This window comes from Myotis myotis, unplaced genomic scaffold, assembly GCF_014108235.1.
Source record: "Myotis myotis isolate mMyoMyo1 unplaced genomic scaffold, mMyoMyo1.p scaffold_m19_p_24, whole genome shotgun sequence".
Lineage (NCBI taxonomy): Eukaryota > Metazoa > Chordata > Mammalia > Chiroptera > Vespertilionidae > Myotis > Myotis myotis.
The window spans coordinates 5,902,350-5,921,347 of NW_023416329.1; the positions used below are offsets into that span (position 1 = coordinate 5,902,350).

At 58.2% G+C, this 18,998-nt stretch overlaps 1 protein-coding gene across 2 annotated transcripts in view; it reads right to left on the minus strand.

The window, feature by feature from the left end:
- Positions 1-888: 888 nt before the first annotated feature.
- TMEM72 (transmembrane protein 72) overlaps positions 889-18,998 on the minus strand; it is a 28,300-nt gene continuing 10,190 nt past the window's right edge. Inside the window, exons 2-6 of one of the 2 annotated variants that reach the window (XM_036356007.1) lie at positions 7,859-7,925; positions 6,718-6,825; positions 5,275-5,346; positions 4,461-4,600; positions 889-3,167 (exon numbers count right to left, since the gene is read on the minus strand). In XM_036356007.1, coding sequence (XP_036211900.1) covers positions 2,686-3,167; positions 4,461-4,600; positions 5,275-5,346; positions 6,718-6,825; positions 7,859-7,925 — 869 coding nt within the window. In that variant the 3' untranslated portion in view covers positions 889-2,685. The remainder of the gene's footprint in view (positions 3,168-4,460; positions 4,601-5,274; positions 5,347-6,717; positions 6,826-7,858; positions 7,926-18,998) is intronic. The other variant, XM_036356008.1, reaches the window with a different exon arrangement.

Genomic DNA, 18,998 nt, shown 5'->3' on the forward strand with positions numbered 1-18,998 from the left:
GGTCTCTCTAAGCTGGAGGGTGCCTCCTCCAGGCTCAAGCACTAAACCTGGAGTTGAGAGAGAAGCTTTGGGCCTGCACTGGCCTTGCCCCGGAGGAAATCTGGGCCGTGTCTCCTCAGTGCTTCCTCACTTTGGGGTTTTCTCACTGTGAGGCCCCCACGGTAGCAGAGAAGTGCACTCAACACTGAATGGGGTAACTGGTCATCTGAAGAGCACTTTTCCCAACTTTTTTTGCTTCAGTGATCACACTAATCCTGAGAAGAATTCTGTTAATTCCACTTAACGGGGGAAACTGAGGCCCGAGAGGTGAAAAGGGTTGGCCACGGCCAGTCGGCATGTTAGTGGAAGATTTAGTGAGTCCCAGCTAGTGTTCGTTCTACTTCCAATCACTGCTGCACATCTACAAGATGTGTGGTCTGCCTTCTGTGGAGAAAGGGAGCCAGGCCACTCTCGGGTCAGCCCTGTTCGCTCTCAGCAGGGATGAGGGCCGCCACGGCCACTGTGAGGGCCGCAGTGGGTAGGATGTGGCTGTCTCGGCCTGAGACTCAAATGGAGACACCTGTGTCCACCTGCGCATGAGGAGGGGCCATTTCCTGCTTGGTCCAGTGACAGAGGTAAGGGCTCTGGTCTACTTAACGATCTCATCTCAGCCTTCTGTGCTTTTCCAGCAACAAGAGAGTTTGAAAACTTCACTTTGCTAATCTCGGTAAGATCAGAATCATTCGGGCCTCTGCGGACATGGGTAAGTGCCCGCACATCCTGGGCCTTCAGAGCAGACTCTCCCTTAACTGGGAGGCACCGGGAAGCCCCGACGGCTCAGTCCCACGCACATCACATCACCTGGGACTCCCATGTCCCCACCGCTAAGAACAGCCGAAACAATGCTCGTGGGTGTAAGAAATGTTTATTCACATTCCCCTCCGGGTGTGCTTCTTGCACGTGACCTGGCCACCTACCCAGCTCTGCTGCCCGGACTTCGGGAATGGAGTGGGAGCACCGGGTCCGCAGAGGCCGCCTGCATCACGCTGGGCTCATCACCACCCCTCTCACAGGGCAGGTGCAGGGCCCGGCTCCCCCTGGTTTGGGCTCCCATCTAGGCCACCTCCCCATTGGGAACTGGGCACAGTTCCCCTCCCCATACCCACATTGCATGTCATTCACTCTCCTCTGACTGACTCAAATCCTGAAGTCCCTCCTCTTGCAGTTAAAGAAACACCTCCACTACTTCCACCGCGGAGGGCTTGTGGAAATGTTTGTCTTTTTTCCCACTTGGTTTTACACAAGAGGTGAGTTACTGCAGGAAGAGATCCGCTTATTTGGGACACTTGGTGCCAAACTGATCCTAGCTTTGGCTATTTCCATACATTTGCAAACTAATCTGTAAGCAGTGGAGGGGAGGGCGGGGCGGGGGGCGGGGTTGCAAAGCATACAAGAAAGAGCACATCTCTTCTCTGGACCGCAGAGCACGTGGTCCTCGGCAGACTTTGGGGAGCCGTGGCTGCTCACACAGACGAACTCGGAGCCGTTACCTCTCTCTGGGTTGCTCGTTAATTGAGATGGTCCATGAAGAAGAGTGTGTTTGCTCTCCTTGCAGCAATCCCATGGACCCAAGGACACGTTTTAGAAATGAAAGCCGTCCTGCAAATCCTTAACTAAGGATTATCTGGTTAATGTCTTTGCTCCGTCTGGGTTAACTGTCACTTCCATGGCTTGTAGAGAGCTGGCCCCCTACCCATACCCATGTTCCATGCCATTCACTCTCCTCTGACTGACTCAAATCCTGAAGTCCCTCCTCTTGGGGGGAGTACTGCTCCTGCCAGCCCTCCCCTCCCCTTTAAACCTGTCTCTACCCCCTGTTCTGCTGCCGGGCACCTCCGTGTGGCAGAGCCACGTCTCTGTGCTGTGCGCGCGTCTCAGGGCACAGCCTCTGGCCCTTATGTGCAGCGGGCGCGGCCTCCTGCAGCGGCTTTCACTGCGGAAGCTCTCGATGGCTACCGGGATCTTTTTGTTCACACCGTCTACTTGGGGCCTTGGCAAGGTTGGTATGGCGGCCATGCAGAGAGCCCTCAGCGGTGCGCCTGGAGTGAGCACCACCACCTGGCCGGCTGCTTTCCGGAGAGGCTCTGTGACACCCGTGCCCAGCGCCAGCCCAGAGCACAGAGGACACAGGCCGCTGCTGGGCACTGCTCTCTGCCTCCAGGGCCTGTGGCCTGGCCTTCCCTCCCCATCCCCCAATCTCAGTTCAGGGTTGGGGCTCATGGTGCCTTCAACAACTGCCTGTGGACATGGCCAAGTTGCCAGCACATCCTTGGCCTTCAGAGCTGGGTGATGAGTCCGGGGGCTTGCTGAGTGCTGGGCGCTGTGTCCGGCGCAGCAGGAGCCTGGTGGCTTCTCCTGGGGCCGAGGCAGCCTGTGGGAAGCGGGAGTGATGGTCGCTTTGGGAAAAGCACAAGGATTTCCTCACTCCGTGTCCAGGAGGAAGGACCTATGCCAGCATGGCTTCGTTTGCACCCCATCATGTCACTCGATGGCCCAGGGGGGCCAGTGGAGGATGCCTGGTCACCCCTTGAAGAGCCGGCCTACGAAGACCGGGCTCCCCGAGGGCCACGCTGTGAGGGAGCTCCAGGCAGGGCCATCAGTCTGCGCAGACCCTTGTCGAGCGTGTCCCCGGCTGGAGCCCGCAGCTCAGAAGAGGCTGCTGCCCGAGAGAGAAGACAGGAAGGATGGAGCCTGCGGGGGAGGAATGATGGGGGTGGTGTCCGAGCTGGCTTCCTCCGGCTCCGGCTCGCTGTCCTCGCTGTCCAGGCCGGCCGCGAGGGCAGGAATGATCCTGGCTGCACTGTCTTCAAAGCGCACCTGCTTCTTCGGCAGTGAGGCAGCTGGCTCCAGAGTCAGCTCGGTGGGGGCCTCCGGGCGCTGGGAGGCGCTGGGCGTCCTGGTCCCCTTCAGGATGCACCTCATGTGGGCGAGGAGGGAGCCGGGCCCCTGCCTGAGGGCTCCGTGGAAGGTGTAGGTTTGCTCGGTGTCCCCGGAGCCGGTGGTGCTCCTGGCGCTGCTGGAGGGGTCCGTGTACTGCTCCTGGGCGGCCAGCACTGCGGGCGCGGCCCTGCTCTTCTTCCGCTTGCTGAGCAGGAAGTAGGCCAGGCCAGTGAGGACCAGCATGGAGCCTGGAAGAGAGCTGGGCGGTCAGGGTGCTGGAAGTGTCCTCGAGAGAAGCCCGAGGCCGCCCAAGCCCACGGTTCCCAAAGGCCATGGCGCACACCTGTGTGGCCACTCAGGCTGCTGTGCTCCAGCCCTCACACCTCGCTTCCCCTCACACCACAGCAGGCCCGGGGGCGGCCTGATGCCGTGCTGGGGCCCTGCCCCTGCCCGTGAGCTAGGGCACCCTGTGCCCGAGGCTCCCTTCCTAGTGACAGCCCCCCTGGTGCTGCGGGAGCAGCCTCCACCGCCGCACTCAGCCTCTCTCACTACAGCTTATCGGACTGGACCTGCGACCCCGCCAGTGGGTCTGGGTTCTTTGTTGGATACCAAGCCCCACCTGCTGAACTGGACTTCCCATCCCAGAAATGGGAGCCCGCCTTCACTGTAGCCTCCCCAGCAAACAGAAGCAAGTGCAGACTCCTTGGGCAGGGCCGGCGTAGCATCGCCCCTTCCTGGCCCCGCCCAAGGCCTCCAGGCAGAGGACCCTCCGTCCCAGGCTGGGACCTGCTGCTCTGGGTTCCCCGCTGGGACCCCTGCCCTGTGCAGAGCTGGGCCCCTCTTGCTTTCGGGAGGCTGTGGCTTGTTCTAGCTCTGCAGGGCTGTGTCCTGCTCAGGCATCCACGGAGGCCGTGGGGGTGGGGGTTGAGGGGGGCTCTGGGAGTTTTGACAGGGACTGCAGGAAGGAAAGGAGGCTCTGCCTTCAGTCTCGTCTCCCTGGGCGGTTTGCTCTCTGAATTTCAGGTGGGTCACGAGGAGGGTGTTAGCAGAAAAGCCATGAACAGAACCCGGGAGGTGGGAGGTGGGAGACTCCTGCCTTCGCAGCCAGGAGCCGCTGACCCAGGGCCTGAGGAGCAGGACGTGCTGCGGCTGTGAGGGTTTTCGGTCCCTTCCTGCTGTGCTCCCACCTCAGGCCGAGGGGGTGGCCCTGAGTCAGGGCACTGGGAGACATGAAGGGTCTGGGCAGAGAAATGACTGTCACCCTCCGAAAGCTCAGTCCACACAGGCTTCGACAGAAAGGCCACATCCGTTGGGGTGCAGCCTCTGGACGCCTACACGAAGGATGCATTTCCAGCACATTCCTGCCGCTGAATCAGCGCGGAGGGTCTGACAGGCCCTCATCCCCACGGCCTGAGCCAGAGAGGGCAGTGGGCTCGGGGCCCTGGGGCCACATCACTGCAGGCTGAGTGAGGAGGACCCAGCCCTCGAGCTCAGAGCCTCCCTGTGTGGGGTGCCTGCCTCCACTCCCCCTGGAGTCCTACCTGGGATGGTCACGTGCCAGACCAGGACGGGGTGGAGGAAGCAGGCCACGGACAGCAGCAGGTAGGCCAGGAACTTCTGGAAGCAGCCCAGCCAGCGGGCCTTCTCCCTCGCTCTGGCTGCCAGGGACCCTGGCTGACACCTGGGAGGAAGGAGTCGGGGATGAGCAGGGAGCAGGCAGTAACTCGGGAAAGCCCAGCGACTCACGAGGCTGTGGGAGGCTCTGCTGAGGCCATGCTCTCTGCAGACACCCCGTGGGAGTCCTCAGTGAGGGGTCTCGCTGTGCCCCTTCCCCCTCAGGGGTCCGCTGGGGACCCACAGCAAAGCGGAGCGGGCGTGCAGTGTGGGGGACACGGGCGGGCGGTTGTGCGGAGCACGCCCTGCACGAGGGGCCTGGCTGCTTAGGGTCTTGCAGATGACACGGGCCCAGAGGGGCTTCCTGGCGGGCATGCAGAGTCCACACCCGCCTGATTCCTTCAGGGCTGCTGCCTCCAGGTTCAAAGGAGAAAAACACCTGCCCTTGGGCCCAGCTCCTTCGCCCTCTAGACTGACTTGGAGCAGGGATCTCACATCTCTTCCTGGCAGGCTGGCTCTGGGGAGCAGTGGGACTGGCGGATGGTGTGTTGGCCCAGACATGGCCTCTTCCACACCCACTGCCATGGCTCTTTGGTTCCCCCTGGTGGTCATTCTTTTGTGCCCAGGTCCTAGTTGGGGTGGAGCCCTCCAGAACTGGTAAAATGCCCCTGGAGGCCTAGGGCTCCTCCCTCACCTGCCCCCAGAAGTTGCTAGGATCCCTGGGCAGTGGGAGCTACTCACTGGAAGCAGATGGCCAGCAGCTGAGCCACGAAGTAGGCCCCTTCGCACACGGCGACAGTGGCTCCCGTGAACCTGTGTGGAGACAGGTGAGGGAGGCTGGGCCTCCTCCGGCTCTCCCTTCACCTTCCTGCGGTCGTCTTCTCGCCGCACCTTGGCCTCCTGACCAGAAGCTTCTCAACCTCATCCTGTCACCCAGCCAGCGTCCCCCAGGTGGGTCTTGATGGCAGGGCCGGCACGAGGTTGGTCTGTGGTGGTGGGGGGGTTGGGGCCTGGGGCCCACAGATAGGTGAGGAGGGAGCTGCAGGCCAGCAGGAGGGGCCACCTCGACCCAGCACCCATGGGGGACACTGGCAGACATTCTCCCTACTGTCACCAGGACGGACACCCCCTGCCCGACTGAGAGGCTTAAAGCTGCACCCATTCCCGAGCCTTTTCTCCTGCTTTGCTCATCACGCACAAGGTCGCCGGGACGGGCTGACTGTGTCCTGAAGTCGTCTCAGCATCCGTCCCGTTCTCTCTGGCCTCACCCGGAGAGCCTGAGTTTGGGCCTTGCCCCCAGGCACCTGCACCTCTTTCTCCTTTTGGTCTCCCGGCTGCCTGGCCCTCCTCCTCCACGTGGTCACACCAGCTGCCCAAGGGCTCCTTCTGACGCCTGCATCTGATCATACTCTTCCCAGTCTAGGATTCTTCAAAGCCTCCTCATGCTCCAATTGTGGTCCGGAGACCCTCAATCAGAATTTCCTGGGAATATGTAAAGTCATCGATTCCTGGGCCAGGCATCACAATCTTCGGGAATGGGACCCACATTTCTTATTGGAGAGTCTCACTGGCCGATAGGATTGAATTTCCGTAGCACACCTTTTAAAGCCCGTCCACATACTCTGACTACACAGGAAGCTGCTAGGTGCCCCAGGGCCTTTGCACAGGCTGGTAGCCTCTTCCATCCCTCCCTCCCCTGTCTGGTAGCCTCCAATTCTTCCATGCAGCCCGGTCCACTCTGGGAAAGGCTTAGTGTTAAGTGTTCCATGGGCTTCTAGGGAGACTGTGCACAGTGGCTGGGACACTCAGTAGGACCCGGGGAGCCTCCGGAACAGGAGGTCACTCCCAGCCGGTGGGGTCCCGGCATGGGCAGGGGTCTCAGGGCTGGAGGCCAGGAAGGAACCTGGGACTCAGGTGAAGTGGGTGGAAAGGCACTCTGGGTACCTGACAGGATGAGCAAAGGCTCAGAGGTGAGGTGGGTGAGTTTGGGAAAGAAAACCGCTTGGGGTGTAAACCCAGTGACTAGAAATAAGGTGGAGGTGAGGGATGACACACATGGCCTGGAGGCTGTGGCAGCCATGAAAGTTGCCAAAGGGACCTGTGTGTCCAGGCTGCTGACATGCGGCAGTGTGCACATGCACTGCGGGGTCGGAGCCTGGCTGGGAGATGGTGGACGTGACCCACCTCGCACATTGGAGAGCTTGTCTGAGGCAGGGGGGCTCCTTAGGATGCCGACATGGAAGGGAGAGTGGGGGCAGAAGAGGCGTCCTGCTGACTCCACAGGTCCAGCTCCTGTCAAGAGGGGCTGCTGGGAGCTGGTGGTCAGAGCTGCAGGGGTGCCAGGCTTCCCTCTCCCTTGGGGACTCACTGCACAGTGCTCCCCCTGCCAGGGGCATTTGAAGGGACAACGGGCAGAGAAGAAAGGATAGAGGCTGCTCATGAGCTTGGTGATGTGGCTAAGCTGCTCATGCCCACTGAATTTCTCATCTGCAAAACCAGGACACTGGTTGCTCTCCAGGACTGCCTGAGCTAAAGGACACCGTGTACAGAAAACCTTTAGCTGCTTGGCAAGAAGGTGGCGCAAGTGTATAGTCCTCTGAGACCCCTCTCTCTAAAACAAGAGCTCCCTAAAAAATTCCTGAAGAGATGAATGGGTGGATAGGCGGCCATGGGAATAGACGGATGGATGAATATGGATGGATAGATGGGTGGGTGGATGTGTGTGTGGATGGATGAATGGATGGGTGGGTGGATGAGTGGATGGGTGTGTGGATGAATGGATGGGTGGGTGGATGAGTGGCTGGGTGGGTGGATGGGTGGATGGGTGGGTGGGTGGATGAGTGGATGGGTGGGTGGGTGGATGAGTGGATGGGTGGGTGGGTGGGTGGGTGGATGGGTGGGTGGGTGGATGAGTGGATGGGTGGGTGGATGGGTGGATGGGTGGGTGGGTGGATGAGTGGATGGGTGGGTGGGTGGATGAGTGGATGGGTGGGTGGATGGATGGGTGGATGGGTGGGTGGGTGGATGAGTGGATGGGTGGGTGGATGGATGGATGGGTGGGTGGGTGGATGAGTGGATGGGTGGGTGGGTGGATGAGTGGATGGGTGGGTGGGTGGATGAGTGGATGGGTGGGTGGGTGGGAGGGTAATTGGTTGGTTGATGGGATGGGTTGATTACAGCCCTTTCCAAAGCAGAGGATACTCTAAGGCGGCTCTAGCCCTTCCACCTCTGGGACAGGATGGACTCAGGAGGAGAGGGCAGGCTGCTCCGTGTTTATCGGAGGAGAAAGCAGAACACGCCCCGGGGAGAGCACGTGCGTACTCACAGCAGGTAGAAGGCCAGGCTCTTGAAGTGCCCCTGGAGGAAGGTCTCGGTGCCCACGCCGATCAACACTGAGAGGGGAGAGGGGGGGACAGTGGCCCAGCTGCTCCTGCCACAGCCCTGCCCTGAGCAGGGCGCCATGGCCAGGAGCCAGGCTGTCCCTGGGACCGAGAGCCGGGGAGGCTCTTCCCATGCGGCACAGAGACAGGCAGCTGGGAAGATGGAGAGAGCAGGAGCCTCCTGACCCATCTTGGAAACCAGGGTGGCTTCAGGCAGAGCCCCAGAAGTGTGCAGTGCAGTCTCCCCAGAGCACAGACGCCACCCACCCAGGTGCCCCAGGGACAGCCACGACGCCAGGACTGCCGCTCTGCTGTCGCCGTCCCACCTGTGTCCTGGCGCCAAGGGCCCTGGCCACCCACAGGTCCGTTCCAGGGCTGTTGTGTCTGTGTGTCAGTGCGTGGCCCGGGGGGGACCCGCCTGCTCTTGCTGTCCCGTGGCCCCATTTCCCTTGCTGGTTTGGCAGCTGCCTCACACTCACGGTTCAGCCCCAGGGCCGATCAAACCCTGACACAGATGCCCCTCAGCCCCATCTCCCTCTTGCCCTTTCCTGGCAGTTGGTGCTCGGACACCTAACCTCCCTTTTCCCAGGGTGCACTTTGCCATGGAGCCACCTTTGCAGACTTGCTGGCTCACCGTCATCTCCTTCGGAAACACCCTGCTCTAAGAGCTTCACTGCCCCAGCCACGGCTCCGACCCCAGCCACTCGCTGATGAAACAGGTCACAGGCAGCACTCAGAGGTCCCAGGCCTGCCCGGACTGCAGTGGGCCCGGGTCAGATCTCTTTCTGGACCTAATCGATCCTACTCCTTGCACCTGCATGTCTCTCTGGGCCCAGGTGACGTACCCAGGTGTTTCCACTGTGGTGTTTGCCACCTTGTCCTCCCCGCTCTTCTGAAACTCAGAGAAGCAGCTTGGGTTGCCAACATTGGCTGAATGGCCCTCGGTCTGCAGCGCCCGGGCGGGCTGCTTCCCTGGACCTGAGGCCTCCCCTCATCCCAGGTGGAGATGCTGTGTGAGCTCCCGCCCCTGGGTGACCCCAGCCCTTTGTCCGGGCAGAAGGGCTGCCCCCACTAAGTGTGGAGCCCCTTGCTTAGGCCTTAGGCTGCCAGCACCTCCACCCTCACTTCTGGGGGAGGTGGAAGTGCTGCAGGGAGACGGGAGGGGGTGCCTTGACCTAGGAAGGGAGGGGAGGCACCAGGCACCCAGGTTGTCTCCCTGATGGAGCCCCGTGGTTGAGAGGTGGGGACAGTGTCTCTGTCCTCTGCAGGATCAGCCCAGGTGAGGAGCTGGGGATGCGTGTCAGCACCACCTACAGACTCACCGTTTTACACACGATGGTCACACATGTCCAGACTCCTCATAGCATCCCTGTGACACAGTGAGCTCTGCACGCCCCATTTTGCAGGGAGGAAAACGAGGCTGGTGTTGTGCTCACAGGACACACACTCGCCAGAACGTGAAGGAGCAAACATGAGGTTTCTGGCTGCAGGTGGTGAGCAGTTTCCTGGTTTCCACTGTGTACCAGTGTATGTGTGGTGTGTGTGTGCGTGTGTGCATGTGTGCGTGCGTGCACATGTGCTGTATGTGATACGCATGGGTGTGTGTTGTGTGTGGTATGTGATATGTGTATTATATTTGTTATGCGTGCATGTGGTGTATGTGGTATGTGAGTGTTAGACTATAGTATGTGTGTGTGGTGAATGTGATATGCATGTGTGTTGGTATGTTTTGTATGTGGTGTGTATGTGTGGATGTGGTGGGTGTGATGTGTATGGTATGTGTGTGTGTGTGTTATAGTATGGTGTGTGTGTGTGGTATGTGTATATATTAGTGTGTGGTGTGTGTGATATGCATGTGTGTTGGTATGCTTTGTATGTGGTGTGTATGTGTGGGTGTGGTGGGTGTGATGTGTATGGTATGTGTGTGTGTGTTAGAGTGTGGTGTGTGTGTGTGGTATGTGTATATATTAGTGTGTGTGTGTGTGTTACAGGCAAATGTTCATTTATTTAATTTTCACTGTGTATCCTGCCCTGTTCTCAGCACTTAGCATTTATTAACTTATTTAATGATCACAACATTCCATGTGAAAGTAGCATGTCAACCTCATTTTCAGGAGAGGAAACTGAGGTACAGGGAATGTAAGCAAAACAAATAAACCAGCCGGCCATGGTGGCCTAGGTCAGATCCTGTAGTTCAGCCTCACATTTGCTAGTTAATAGCTGAGTCACTCATCCCTCTGGCCTCAGTTTCCTCATTGTTTCTCTTGTACATAATGATCATGAGGATTTAGTAGGCTAATTGATCCCAAGCACATCACAGTTGCTCAATGAAATAGCTTGTTATTTCTTGGGGGGTTTCATTCTGATCATGGTCTTTGTAGATTCCCATGGGCTTGTGGCAAATGGCCAGCAGATGGCAGGAGAGGGCCTTGGGAACAGCCTGGTTCCCTAACTTGCACCATCAGGCCTGTGGAGAGCTATGTTAACACCTATTGACTGAAACAAAGGGTCAGTGGTCAAAGGGGCATTGGAGAAGCACCAGAGGCAGCGGGGTTTGCAATCTAAAAAATCAAAGTGACAACAGAAATAAGAGAGCCAGCTTAGACGCCCAGTTCTAGGTGATGTGACCTGGGTGGAGTGGGTACATGTGACCTTGGGGTGGTACGCATGACCTTGGTGGAGTGGGTACATGTGACCTTGGAGTGGGTACACGTGACCTTGGTGGAGTGGGTACATGTGACCTTGGTGGAATGAGTACACGTGACCTGGGTGGAGTGGGTACATGTGACCTTGGGGTGGTACGCATGACCTTGGTGGAGTGGGTATATGTGACCTTGGAGTGGGTACACATGACCTGGGTGGAGTGGGTACACGTGACCTGGGTGGAGTGGGTACACGTGACCTGGGTGGAGTGGGTACATGTGACCTTGGAGTGGTACGCATGATCTTGGTGGAGTGGGTACACGTGACCTTGGTGGAATGAGTACACGTGACCTGGGTGGAGTGAGCACATGTGACCTTGGAGTGGGTATATGTGACCTTGGAGTGGGTACATGTGACCTGGGTGGAGTGGGTACACGTGACCTTGGTGGAGTGGGTACACGTGACCTGGGTGGAGTGGGCACATGTGACCTTGGAGTGGGTACACGTGACCTTGGTGGAGTGGGTACACGTGACCTGGGTGGAGTGGGTACACGTGATCTGGGTGGAGTGGGCACATGTGACCTTGGAGTGGGTATATGTGACCTTGGTGGAGTGGGCACATGTGACCTTGGAGTGGGTACACGTGACCTTGGTGGAGTGGGTACACGTGACCTGGGTGGAGTGGGTACACGTGATCTGGGTGGAGTGGGTACACGTGACCTTGGTGGAGTGAGCACATGTGACCTTGGAGTGGGTACACGTGACCTTGGTGGAGTGGGTACACGTGACCTTGGTGGAGTGGGTACACGTGACCTGGGTGGAGTGGGTGTGTACTGACTGTCTGCGCTGAGTTCCTCTGAAAGGGGAGAATAAGTTACACCTCAGAGCTGTTGCTGGGCTTGGGGAGATTGACAAAGCTGAGACACAGGGCTCTGTGCGTGGTGGGGTCAGGGGACCGTGCAAACGAGCTCCTTCCTCCCCTTACTCGGCCTGGGCAGCTTTCCCAGACTCCATCTAGCCCCGTCCAGGGAGGTGGGGTCCCCACCCAGAAGCTCTGCAAGCCCAGGGCAGGGGTGCCCTTTGGCTGGAGGAGGGGGACAGGGTGATGGAGTGAGGAATGTGGGTTCTATGGCCAGGCGATCCCTAAGGGGATCCAGTGGGATTCTCCTGGGAGCCAAAGGTCCTTCGACACTGGGGCCACGGGGTCACCTCCTTTCTGCTTGATCCCCCAGTTCTGGGCTCCCGAGCTCAGAGGCAGACCATGCACAGCCGAGACAACATAAAGTCCTTCCTTGGATCCCTTCATCCGCCTCTCTGCCTGCAGGCTCGACCCAATCCCGTTTCTGCCCTGGAGCTGCTTGGCTGACTCCTTTGTCTCCTGGCAGCTCTTCCTAGGCTGTGCTTCTATCCCATCTTCTGGGTTTTCCTGTTGGGGTGAGTGGGGGTCCACCCAGGGGCAGGCTGGGTCAGGCATGTGCTCCTCTCTGGGGCATGCTTGGTCCAGGGGAGACACGTGGTATGCACAAACTGAAAAAGTACCGTGACCCAGACTGTAAGAGAGGCTCACCTAAGTGCTCAGAGAGCCAGAGAGAGGAGGGCCATTCCTGAAGGTGTTGAACCAAGAAGGACTGGCAGGCAGGCAGGAGAAGGGCCTGAGCCGGCGGAGGGGCAGGGCCCGGCAAGTGTAACAGCAAGTGATTTCCTCTGGAGCTGGGGCCTGGGACGGGCATGGGCAGTGCCTGTGGTCTGAGGCCAGACTGTGGCTCTTTAAATAGCAGGCTCCACGGGCTGGGCAGGGGGTGGGGGCCCTCGGGTGCTGGGAGCAGCTGAGTGATGTGTTCAGATGGGCATCTCAGAAAGCTCCCTGCCCTCAGGCAGAGGGTAGGAGGCTTTGGCGATATTGGCTAAGACTGCCTGGCGGAGGAGAGGTGGTGGCGGAGGTACAGGACCTGCTCCGGGCGCTCCTGGCCTCCCCTCCCCCAGCACACCGCCAGCCTCCAGTTCCTTTGTGGGTCTGGCTTGAAGCAAAGTTCTGGCCGTGGCTCCTAACGGTGTGCTTGGGTGCCTCTGTTCGCCTGCCTGCAGGCAGGGCACCGGGAGAGGGGCATGCCCTGCTGTCGCATGATGGCCTTCTTCCGGGTGGAGGAAGCAGCAGCGTGAGATGGTCAAGGTGACCACAGGACACTGGGGCGGGAAGCTCTCTGGGCGAGCCAGCCCAGCTGCCCCACAGGGCGGTCCCACCACATGCTGTAGACTGCAGCAGGCCCCGCACAAGTCTTGCGACTGTGCACAGCATTCCTCAAGGTAGGGACTGTCAGCCCCACATTATCATGAAAAAGTTCCAACCAGCGCCCGGGGGGTGAGCACCTTGGCCCAGCACCCGGCCGTGATGGGCAGAGGCCCATGGGATCAGGACCGCCTCGCAGGGTTCTGACGTCCCTGCTGGCAGAGGCCGGGGAAGGACTCGAAAGAGAGCGTGCAGGTGGGGAGGATGTTTCCTGGGGCCAAGCATGGGGGTGTCAAGTGAATGAGACCTTGTCACCACAGCTGGGCAGTGGGCCATTGCATCGCCCTGTCCAGCTGTGCATGCATTTTTGCAATGTCTTCATCAGATGGAGGCAGGAACCTGCCCTGCACTGCCTCAGCGACCAGCTGGTGCCCAAGCTGTGGGTCAGGGTGGTGATCACCCCCTCACCCCGGGCATGTTGCAAAGGGCCGGCAGCCTGGGCAGAGCTCTCTGCTGAGTGTCACAAGTGGTCCCAGCCCTGAAGCTCACCCCCAGGTTGTTGCCCCAGCCACCAAGGGTTGCTCTGGTTGATCAAGGCGCAGGGTCCCCGTGGCGAGTCCACACTCCTGCTCACAGCACATCCTCTGAGCCAGGTCCAGGTAAAGTACAGGGGTACAAAGCAAACGCGTGACCTGCCTGGGCAGACAGCGCCAGCACCCACCCAGGAAATGGGGACGCGGAAGGTGGGGACAAGCCACAGCACGAGGAGCAGGAAGAAGGCAGAGGAGACAGGCAGTCCCTGTGGAGGAGACAGGCCAGGTGAGGGCAGGCTGACAGAGCAGAGTTCAGGGCTTGGATCTGTGACGCATGAGTCAGTGCACAGGTCAGGGGCAGGGCCTTTCTCTGGGTGCCCCTCGGTGCAGCTCCCAGAGCTGAGCAGGTTCACAGGTTGCACTGGAGCAGACAGTGCAGCTTCCTGGGCCCACACCCTCATGCTCTTTCACCTCATCCCGCCCTCTAAGGGCGCCACGCCGGCTGAGAAGCTGTGCCCCATGGTCTGGGGAAACCCCTCCATGGGCAGCCTGGGTGCAGCCAAGTGCCCTGGGACCACTGCTTCTGCGAGGACTTACTCTGGTCCCTAACACCATCTCCCCGAAGGTCTCCCAGGCCTCTCGGGATTGGGCCAGGTGCCATCTCTAAGGTAAGTGAGCCAGGCGTGCTCTCCTGTGAGGACACTCCTGCAGACCCCGGCAGGAGCTCATCCAGAGAGCTGGAGAGATTGTTGCTGGATCTATGACAGACAGTTGCCCCCCACAAACTTAGTCTGCTCGGTGAGGAGATACCGTGACTGTAACAGTGTAAGACGGGGTGCTTCGTTACAGCAGATGCTAGATGGAAGCTGGGAACAAACTGCAGCTCTTCCCATCGAGAGGTGTGGTGTAGCCCCTCCCGCTGGATGGGTCTGTCTGAAGGAAGGATGTACAAGTGAAGTTTGGGGACTTGCATGGCTAATTCCAAAGAGCTTCTTCTACTGAGACTTCCTAAAATGCTTGTTCTGGGAGAAGCTACCCACTATGTGGAAGTCTGATGCTCCTGAAGAACCCCAAGATAACCATGAAGTGGGGGGGGGGGGGTGGGGGGAGAAAGAGAGAGAGAGAGAGAGAGAGAGAGAGAGCGCTCCAGCTGGTTTGGGGCCTCTCAGCCAGGCATGGGACATGGGAGTGAAGTTCTTGGACATCAGCCCCAGAAGGTCCAAGTGGAGGAGAATCACTGACCCGAGCTCACAGTCAGGACACGTGGCCATCCCAGCACCCACCCAGGCTGCGCATGGAGAGATGCCATCCTCACGGTGCCCTGCCTGTGCCCCTGAGCCACGACGTTTGAGCAAAAGGAAAGAGCTATAGTCTTAAGCTGCTAAGTTGCTAGGTTTTGAGTGGCTTTAGATGTAGCCACAGATAACTGGAAATGCAGCTAATCCTGTCCTCTGACTACCTGGCAGTGGGTAGTCCCGTGCCGGCCTGGTGGGCCCTGACTCTCAGCAGTGAGCATCCCCAAGCCCCATGGCCTCTGCACCTCTCACCGGGGCTTCCCCCTCCAGGCTCCCAGATCCTGCAGCATCGGTCCCCTGCCCACATGTGTGCACAGCCTCAGGGTGCAGTCCCTAGGAGCAGGCTGGTGTCGGCCTGCGTTTGGGCCGTGGAGTCCTCTGGTGTCTCGTGCCTTGGCTTTCCTGGAGGACCCGTGAGGGCCTGCCTTCCACAGCAGGGCCCTCTGCAGCTCCGTTTCGCAGAGACGCTCAGTTGAAAAATCGAGGAAAGCAAGTGAGACCTCCTGCTACCTGGGAGTTTGTGACCTCACCCAGTGCCCCCTGGGCAGCCACCCCCTCCGGGCACACTGGCTGACCTGTGCTGGGGACCAGCTCTCCTTGGAAGGCACCACTGTTCCCTGTGACACAGACATGGCACCCAAAACTGCTCTCACCGAGGCCTGGAGTTCCCTGTGCTTTGCAGGGACTAGTCTTCAAATCCAGACACTTCAGAAGCCAGGAATTGGACATCAAGTGTAGCCTTAAATTGGGGGTGAAGACTGGGATGGGTGTGTGAGAAGATCGGCCGCCTGCCTCCCTCTGCCCTCTGTCCAGACTGCAGGGGGCACCTGCTCGCTAAGAGGCCTCAGGACCCATGGGAATGAGGACGGTGCAGTCCTCGCTTTGGGGCATGGACTGAGGAACGGCCGGTTTTCGGCTGTAGGCAGGGCTGTCTGTACAACAGAGAAGTTATCCAGCGGAGCCAGGACTAGGATGAGCTGAGCCAGGCACCTGGGCACACATTTAAATTCTAAATTGAAGGAGGCATTCACTCCCAGGCCGGGCTGCAAGTCCAGGCATCCAGCGCTGTACACGGCCCATGGTTTGTGGGCTTCTGGCTACTCGCGGAGGTTGGCCTGCACTCTGTCCTGGCTGGGATGTCTGAAACTACATCCTCTGGGCTCCAGTTCAGTACAAAATGGGCGACTTTCAGCAGCAACCCACCCAACCAGTGACCCCGAGGCCTTGTCCAGAAGTCAGGAGAGCTGACAGTGTGACATGGAGACAGGAGACAAGTGCCATGCTCACCCCAGAACCAGGCTTCTTGTAAGAAAGTTTTGCCCCCAGAACTGCCTTGATGCGGCCGCACGGTTCTGCCCGCTGTCGGTGGGCGGGTGCTTCCACAGAGCTGTTCAGGGCCCGTCCTTCTATCCCTCCCTGTTATCTGTCCCTTGGGATCCTGTTATCCCTCATCCCAGTCCAGCAGAGCCAATTGCTCCATCCCACTGCCCTGCACAGTCCCCAGCGAGGCCCCCTGGCGGAGCCAGCTGCAGCCAGCTCTGCTCCTCAAGCCCTTGTGGACCAGCCTGGCCCCCGCATTTCACCTCGGCCTCTAGTCTCTGTCCCTCCTGTCCGGGCTGGGTCCACACCCCACAGAGTTTTCTTCCCCCAGAGGCCAGGGTATTCTTCTGCGCTGTCTTCCTGCGCTGCTTACACCGGCTTAGCAGTGGTCCGATTTTGGACCCCGAGGCTGAGGTGCAGCCTGGGCCTGTGGACACCTTCTGAGCATCTTGTGGGCATCCTGGCGCTCGGGCCCAGAGTGTGGGGCAGAGGTAGGAGGGTGCTGAGCTGCAGCGGGCAGGAGGGAGGCGCCTCAGGAAGGTGGATCCTGGCTCCTCCAATAAGTCACCCTCTCACCTGCTTCCTCTTCTGGAAAATGACGAGAATAAAACGTGCGCATTGGCTGTGAGAGTTCGGCCTTGTGTGATGGATGTTCTGCAAATGTAGCGATGGCCAGAGTATTGTTAGGAGAGGAGGGTGTTCCCGTTAGTGCTCTCGGGGCTTATTTCCACCCTTCCTTCCACCAATGCACACGGTGACTGGACTAGGAGCCCTTCTCTGTGCCCTGATGCTGCTCATGGACTTTCTGGTCTCAGCTTCCTTCTGCAGCCCGGCGAGGATATAAGTGGCCCAAAGCCCCATTCGCTTGTAGCACGCTCTGTGTGGGCCTGTGTGTGTGAGGCTGAGGCCTGCGTGTGGTGCTGCTTGCCTAGGCCCAGCTCCCTGGCTTGAGCATGTGCTGCTTTTGCTTCGGGATGGACCTCTCGGCTGACGACGGCTTGTCCGTTCCGACTCCGTTGCTGGGTTGAGCTCCGACGCCTGTCTTGCATTGGCGCAGTGCCCTGGTGGCAACACAGGACACTTCACAGCGGTCACTAGAGGCCACACTAACTGGCTTTTCTTTTCTTTTTTCTTTTTGTTAATCCCTATTCGAGGATATTTTTTCCATTCATTTTTAGAGAGAGTGGAAGGGATGTGAGAGAGACACACTGATTTGGTTGCCTCTCACACGTGCCCCAATCAGGGCTGGAGATTGAGCCTGCAAATCAGGCCCTTGACCGGAATTGAACCCAGGACCCTTCAGTCCATGAGCCAACACTCTAACTGGCTTTTCATGCCAGGCAGTGGTCTGGGCCTGGGCTGCCCGGGTAGCTGCACGAGAATGTCATCCTCACAGCTGCCAGGGCAGCCTCTTAATCCCGGGTCTTAGTGACTGCGCCTCTTCCTCAGGGATGGCTGTCTCCTGCTGGTCTTCGGGCTGTGAGGACCCCTTAGGAGCAGGTGCACTGGGTTGGTGTCGATGGCTGGAGGGGGCTTCGGGTCAGAAGAGGGCACAGCTGGTTGCAGAGGTGAAAGCTAGATTTCCACTATGGCTAAGGACGTGGAGGTATTAGAACTAGTTGCTAAGGAGCCGCTGAGACACAAGGTAGTGGTTGCAGGCTTCTTACTCAGGAGAAGTTCTCGCAGATTCTAATATGGCAGGGACATTTACCTGCGTACTGAGAGCTGTTCAGCAGACACCTACGAGCCAGGTTTCAGAGGCACTGAGATTAAAGGCCAAGGTTTTACAGGAGAAAGTTTCCGATAGGCAGTTAGAAGAGCTTTTAGAGTACAGTGTGGCACTCAGTACGCACTCACCCTCACACGTCTGTGTAGGTAGAGTTCCCCAGAGGCAAGAGTCCACTCATTCTCTGCTGGAGCCTTCAAACATGAGCCACAGATGGAAGCCGACCAGCCAAGAGGCTGATCTCACCCTGCGCAAAGCCCCTGTGCGGAGTGCTGTGGTGCCCCAACCTTCACCCCTCTGGGCATCCACAGCTGTTAAGTGACTGCCGTGAGGTCTGTTTCCCCGACCCTTGCATCTGGACTCAGCAACATGGGCTGCTTTGGGCACCATGCAAGAACAGGCGTGAAATGGACTGTAAACTTGCATGTTCTCTCATGGAGCATGCCAAAGCCAGCCCGCTGGAGCAGCAGGGACACAGAGAGCAGAGTGGCCCATTCATCCCAGCCCTGGCCAGTCTAGACGAGTCAACAGCCCCAGCAAGGGAAGCACACCCAGCTGACATTGGCAGGGCTGCCCAGCCTGCTTGCCCAGATGTGTGAGTAATAAAAGCTGGTTGCTCTCTCCCACTGAGGGTCTGCGGATGTTACACAGCATTATTTTGGCAATAGATAACCGGCACATCCCCCTTTAAAAACAGTTTTATTGAAGTATAATTGATATATAACAAGTGCACTTATTCAGTGTTCAGTTTGATAAGTATTGATGTGTATATACCCAGAAACAACCACTACAATCAAGATAATGGATATATCTCTCATATCCTTGTAAACCTACCGTCCTTACCCATCCATCCACCCTCCACACCACTAATCTATGTTCTGTTACTAGAGATTAGTTTTCATTTTCTAAACATTTATTTAAATGGTACTCTTTTGCATCTGTTTACTTTCATTCTGGATGATTATTGAGATTCATCCATGTTGTAGCATGTGATTTTTCTTTTTTTAAAAGAATATTTTAATTAATTTTTAGAGAGAGTGGAAGGGAGAGGGAGAGAACGAAACAGCGATTGGCTACCTCCTGCATGCCCACTACTGGGGATCAAGCCCACAACCCAGGAATGTGCCCCGACCAAAATCCAACCAGCAACCGTTTGGTGCCTGGGACGATGCCCACCTGAGCCACACCTGCCGGGGCAGCATGTGCTCTTCTGTTGCTGAGTAGTATGGATAGAAGCCATCTGTTGCTGGGAACTTGGATTGTTTCTAGTTTTGGCTACTACAAAAAAGATGCTATGAACACTCATGTAGAATATTTTCATGAACATATGCTTTCTTTTTC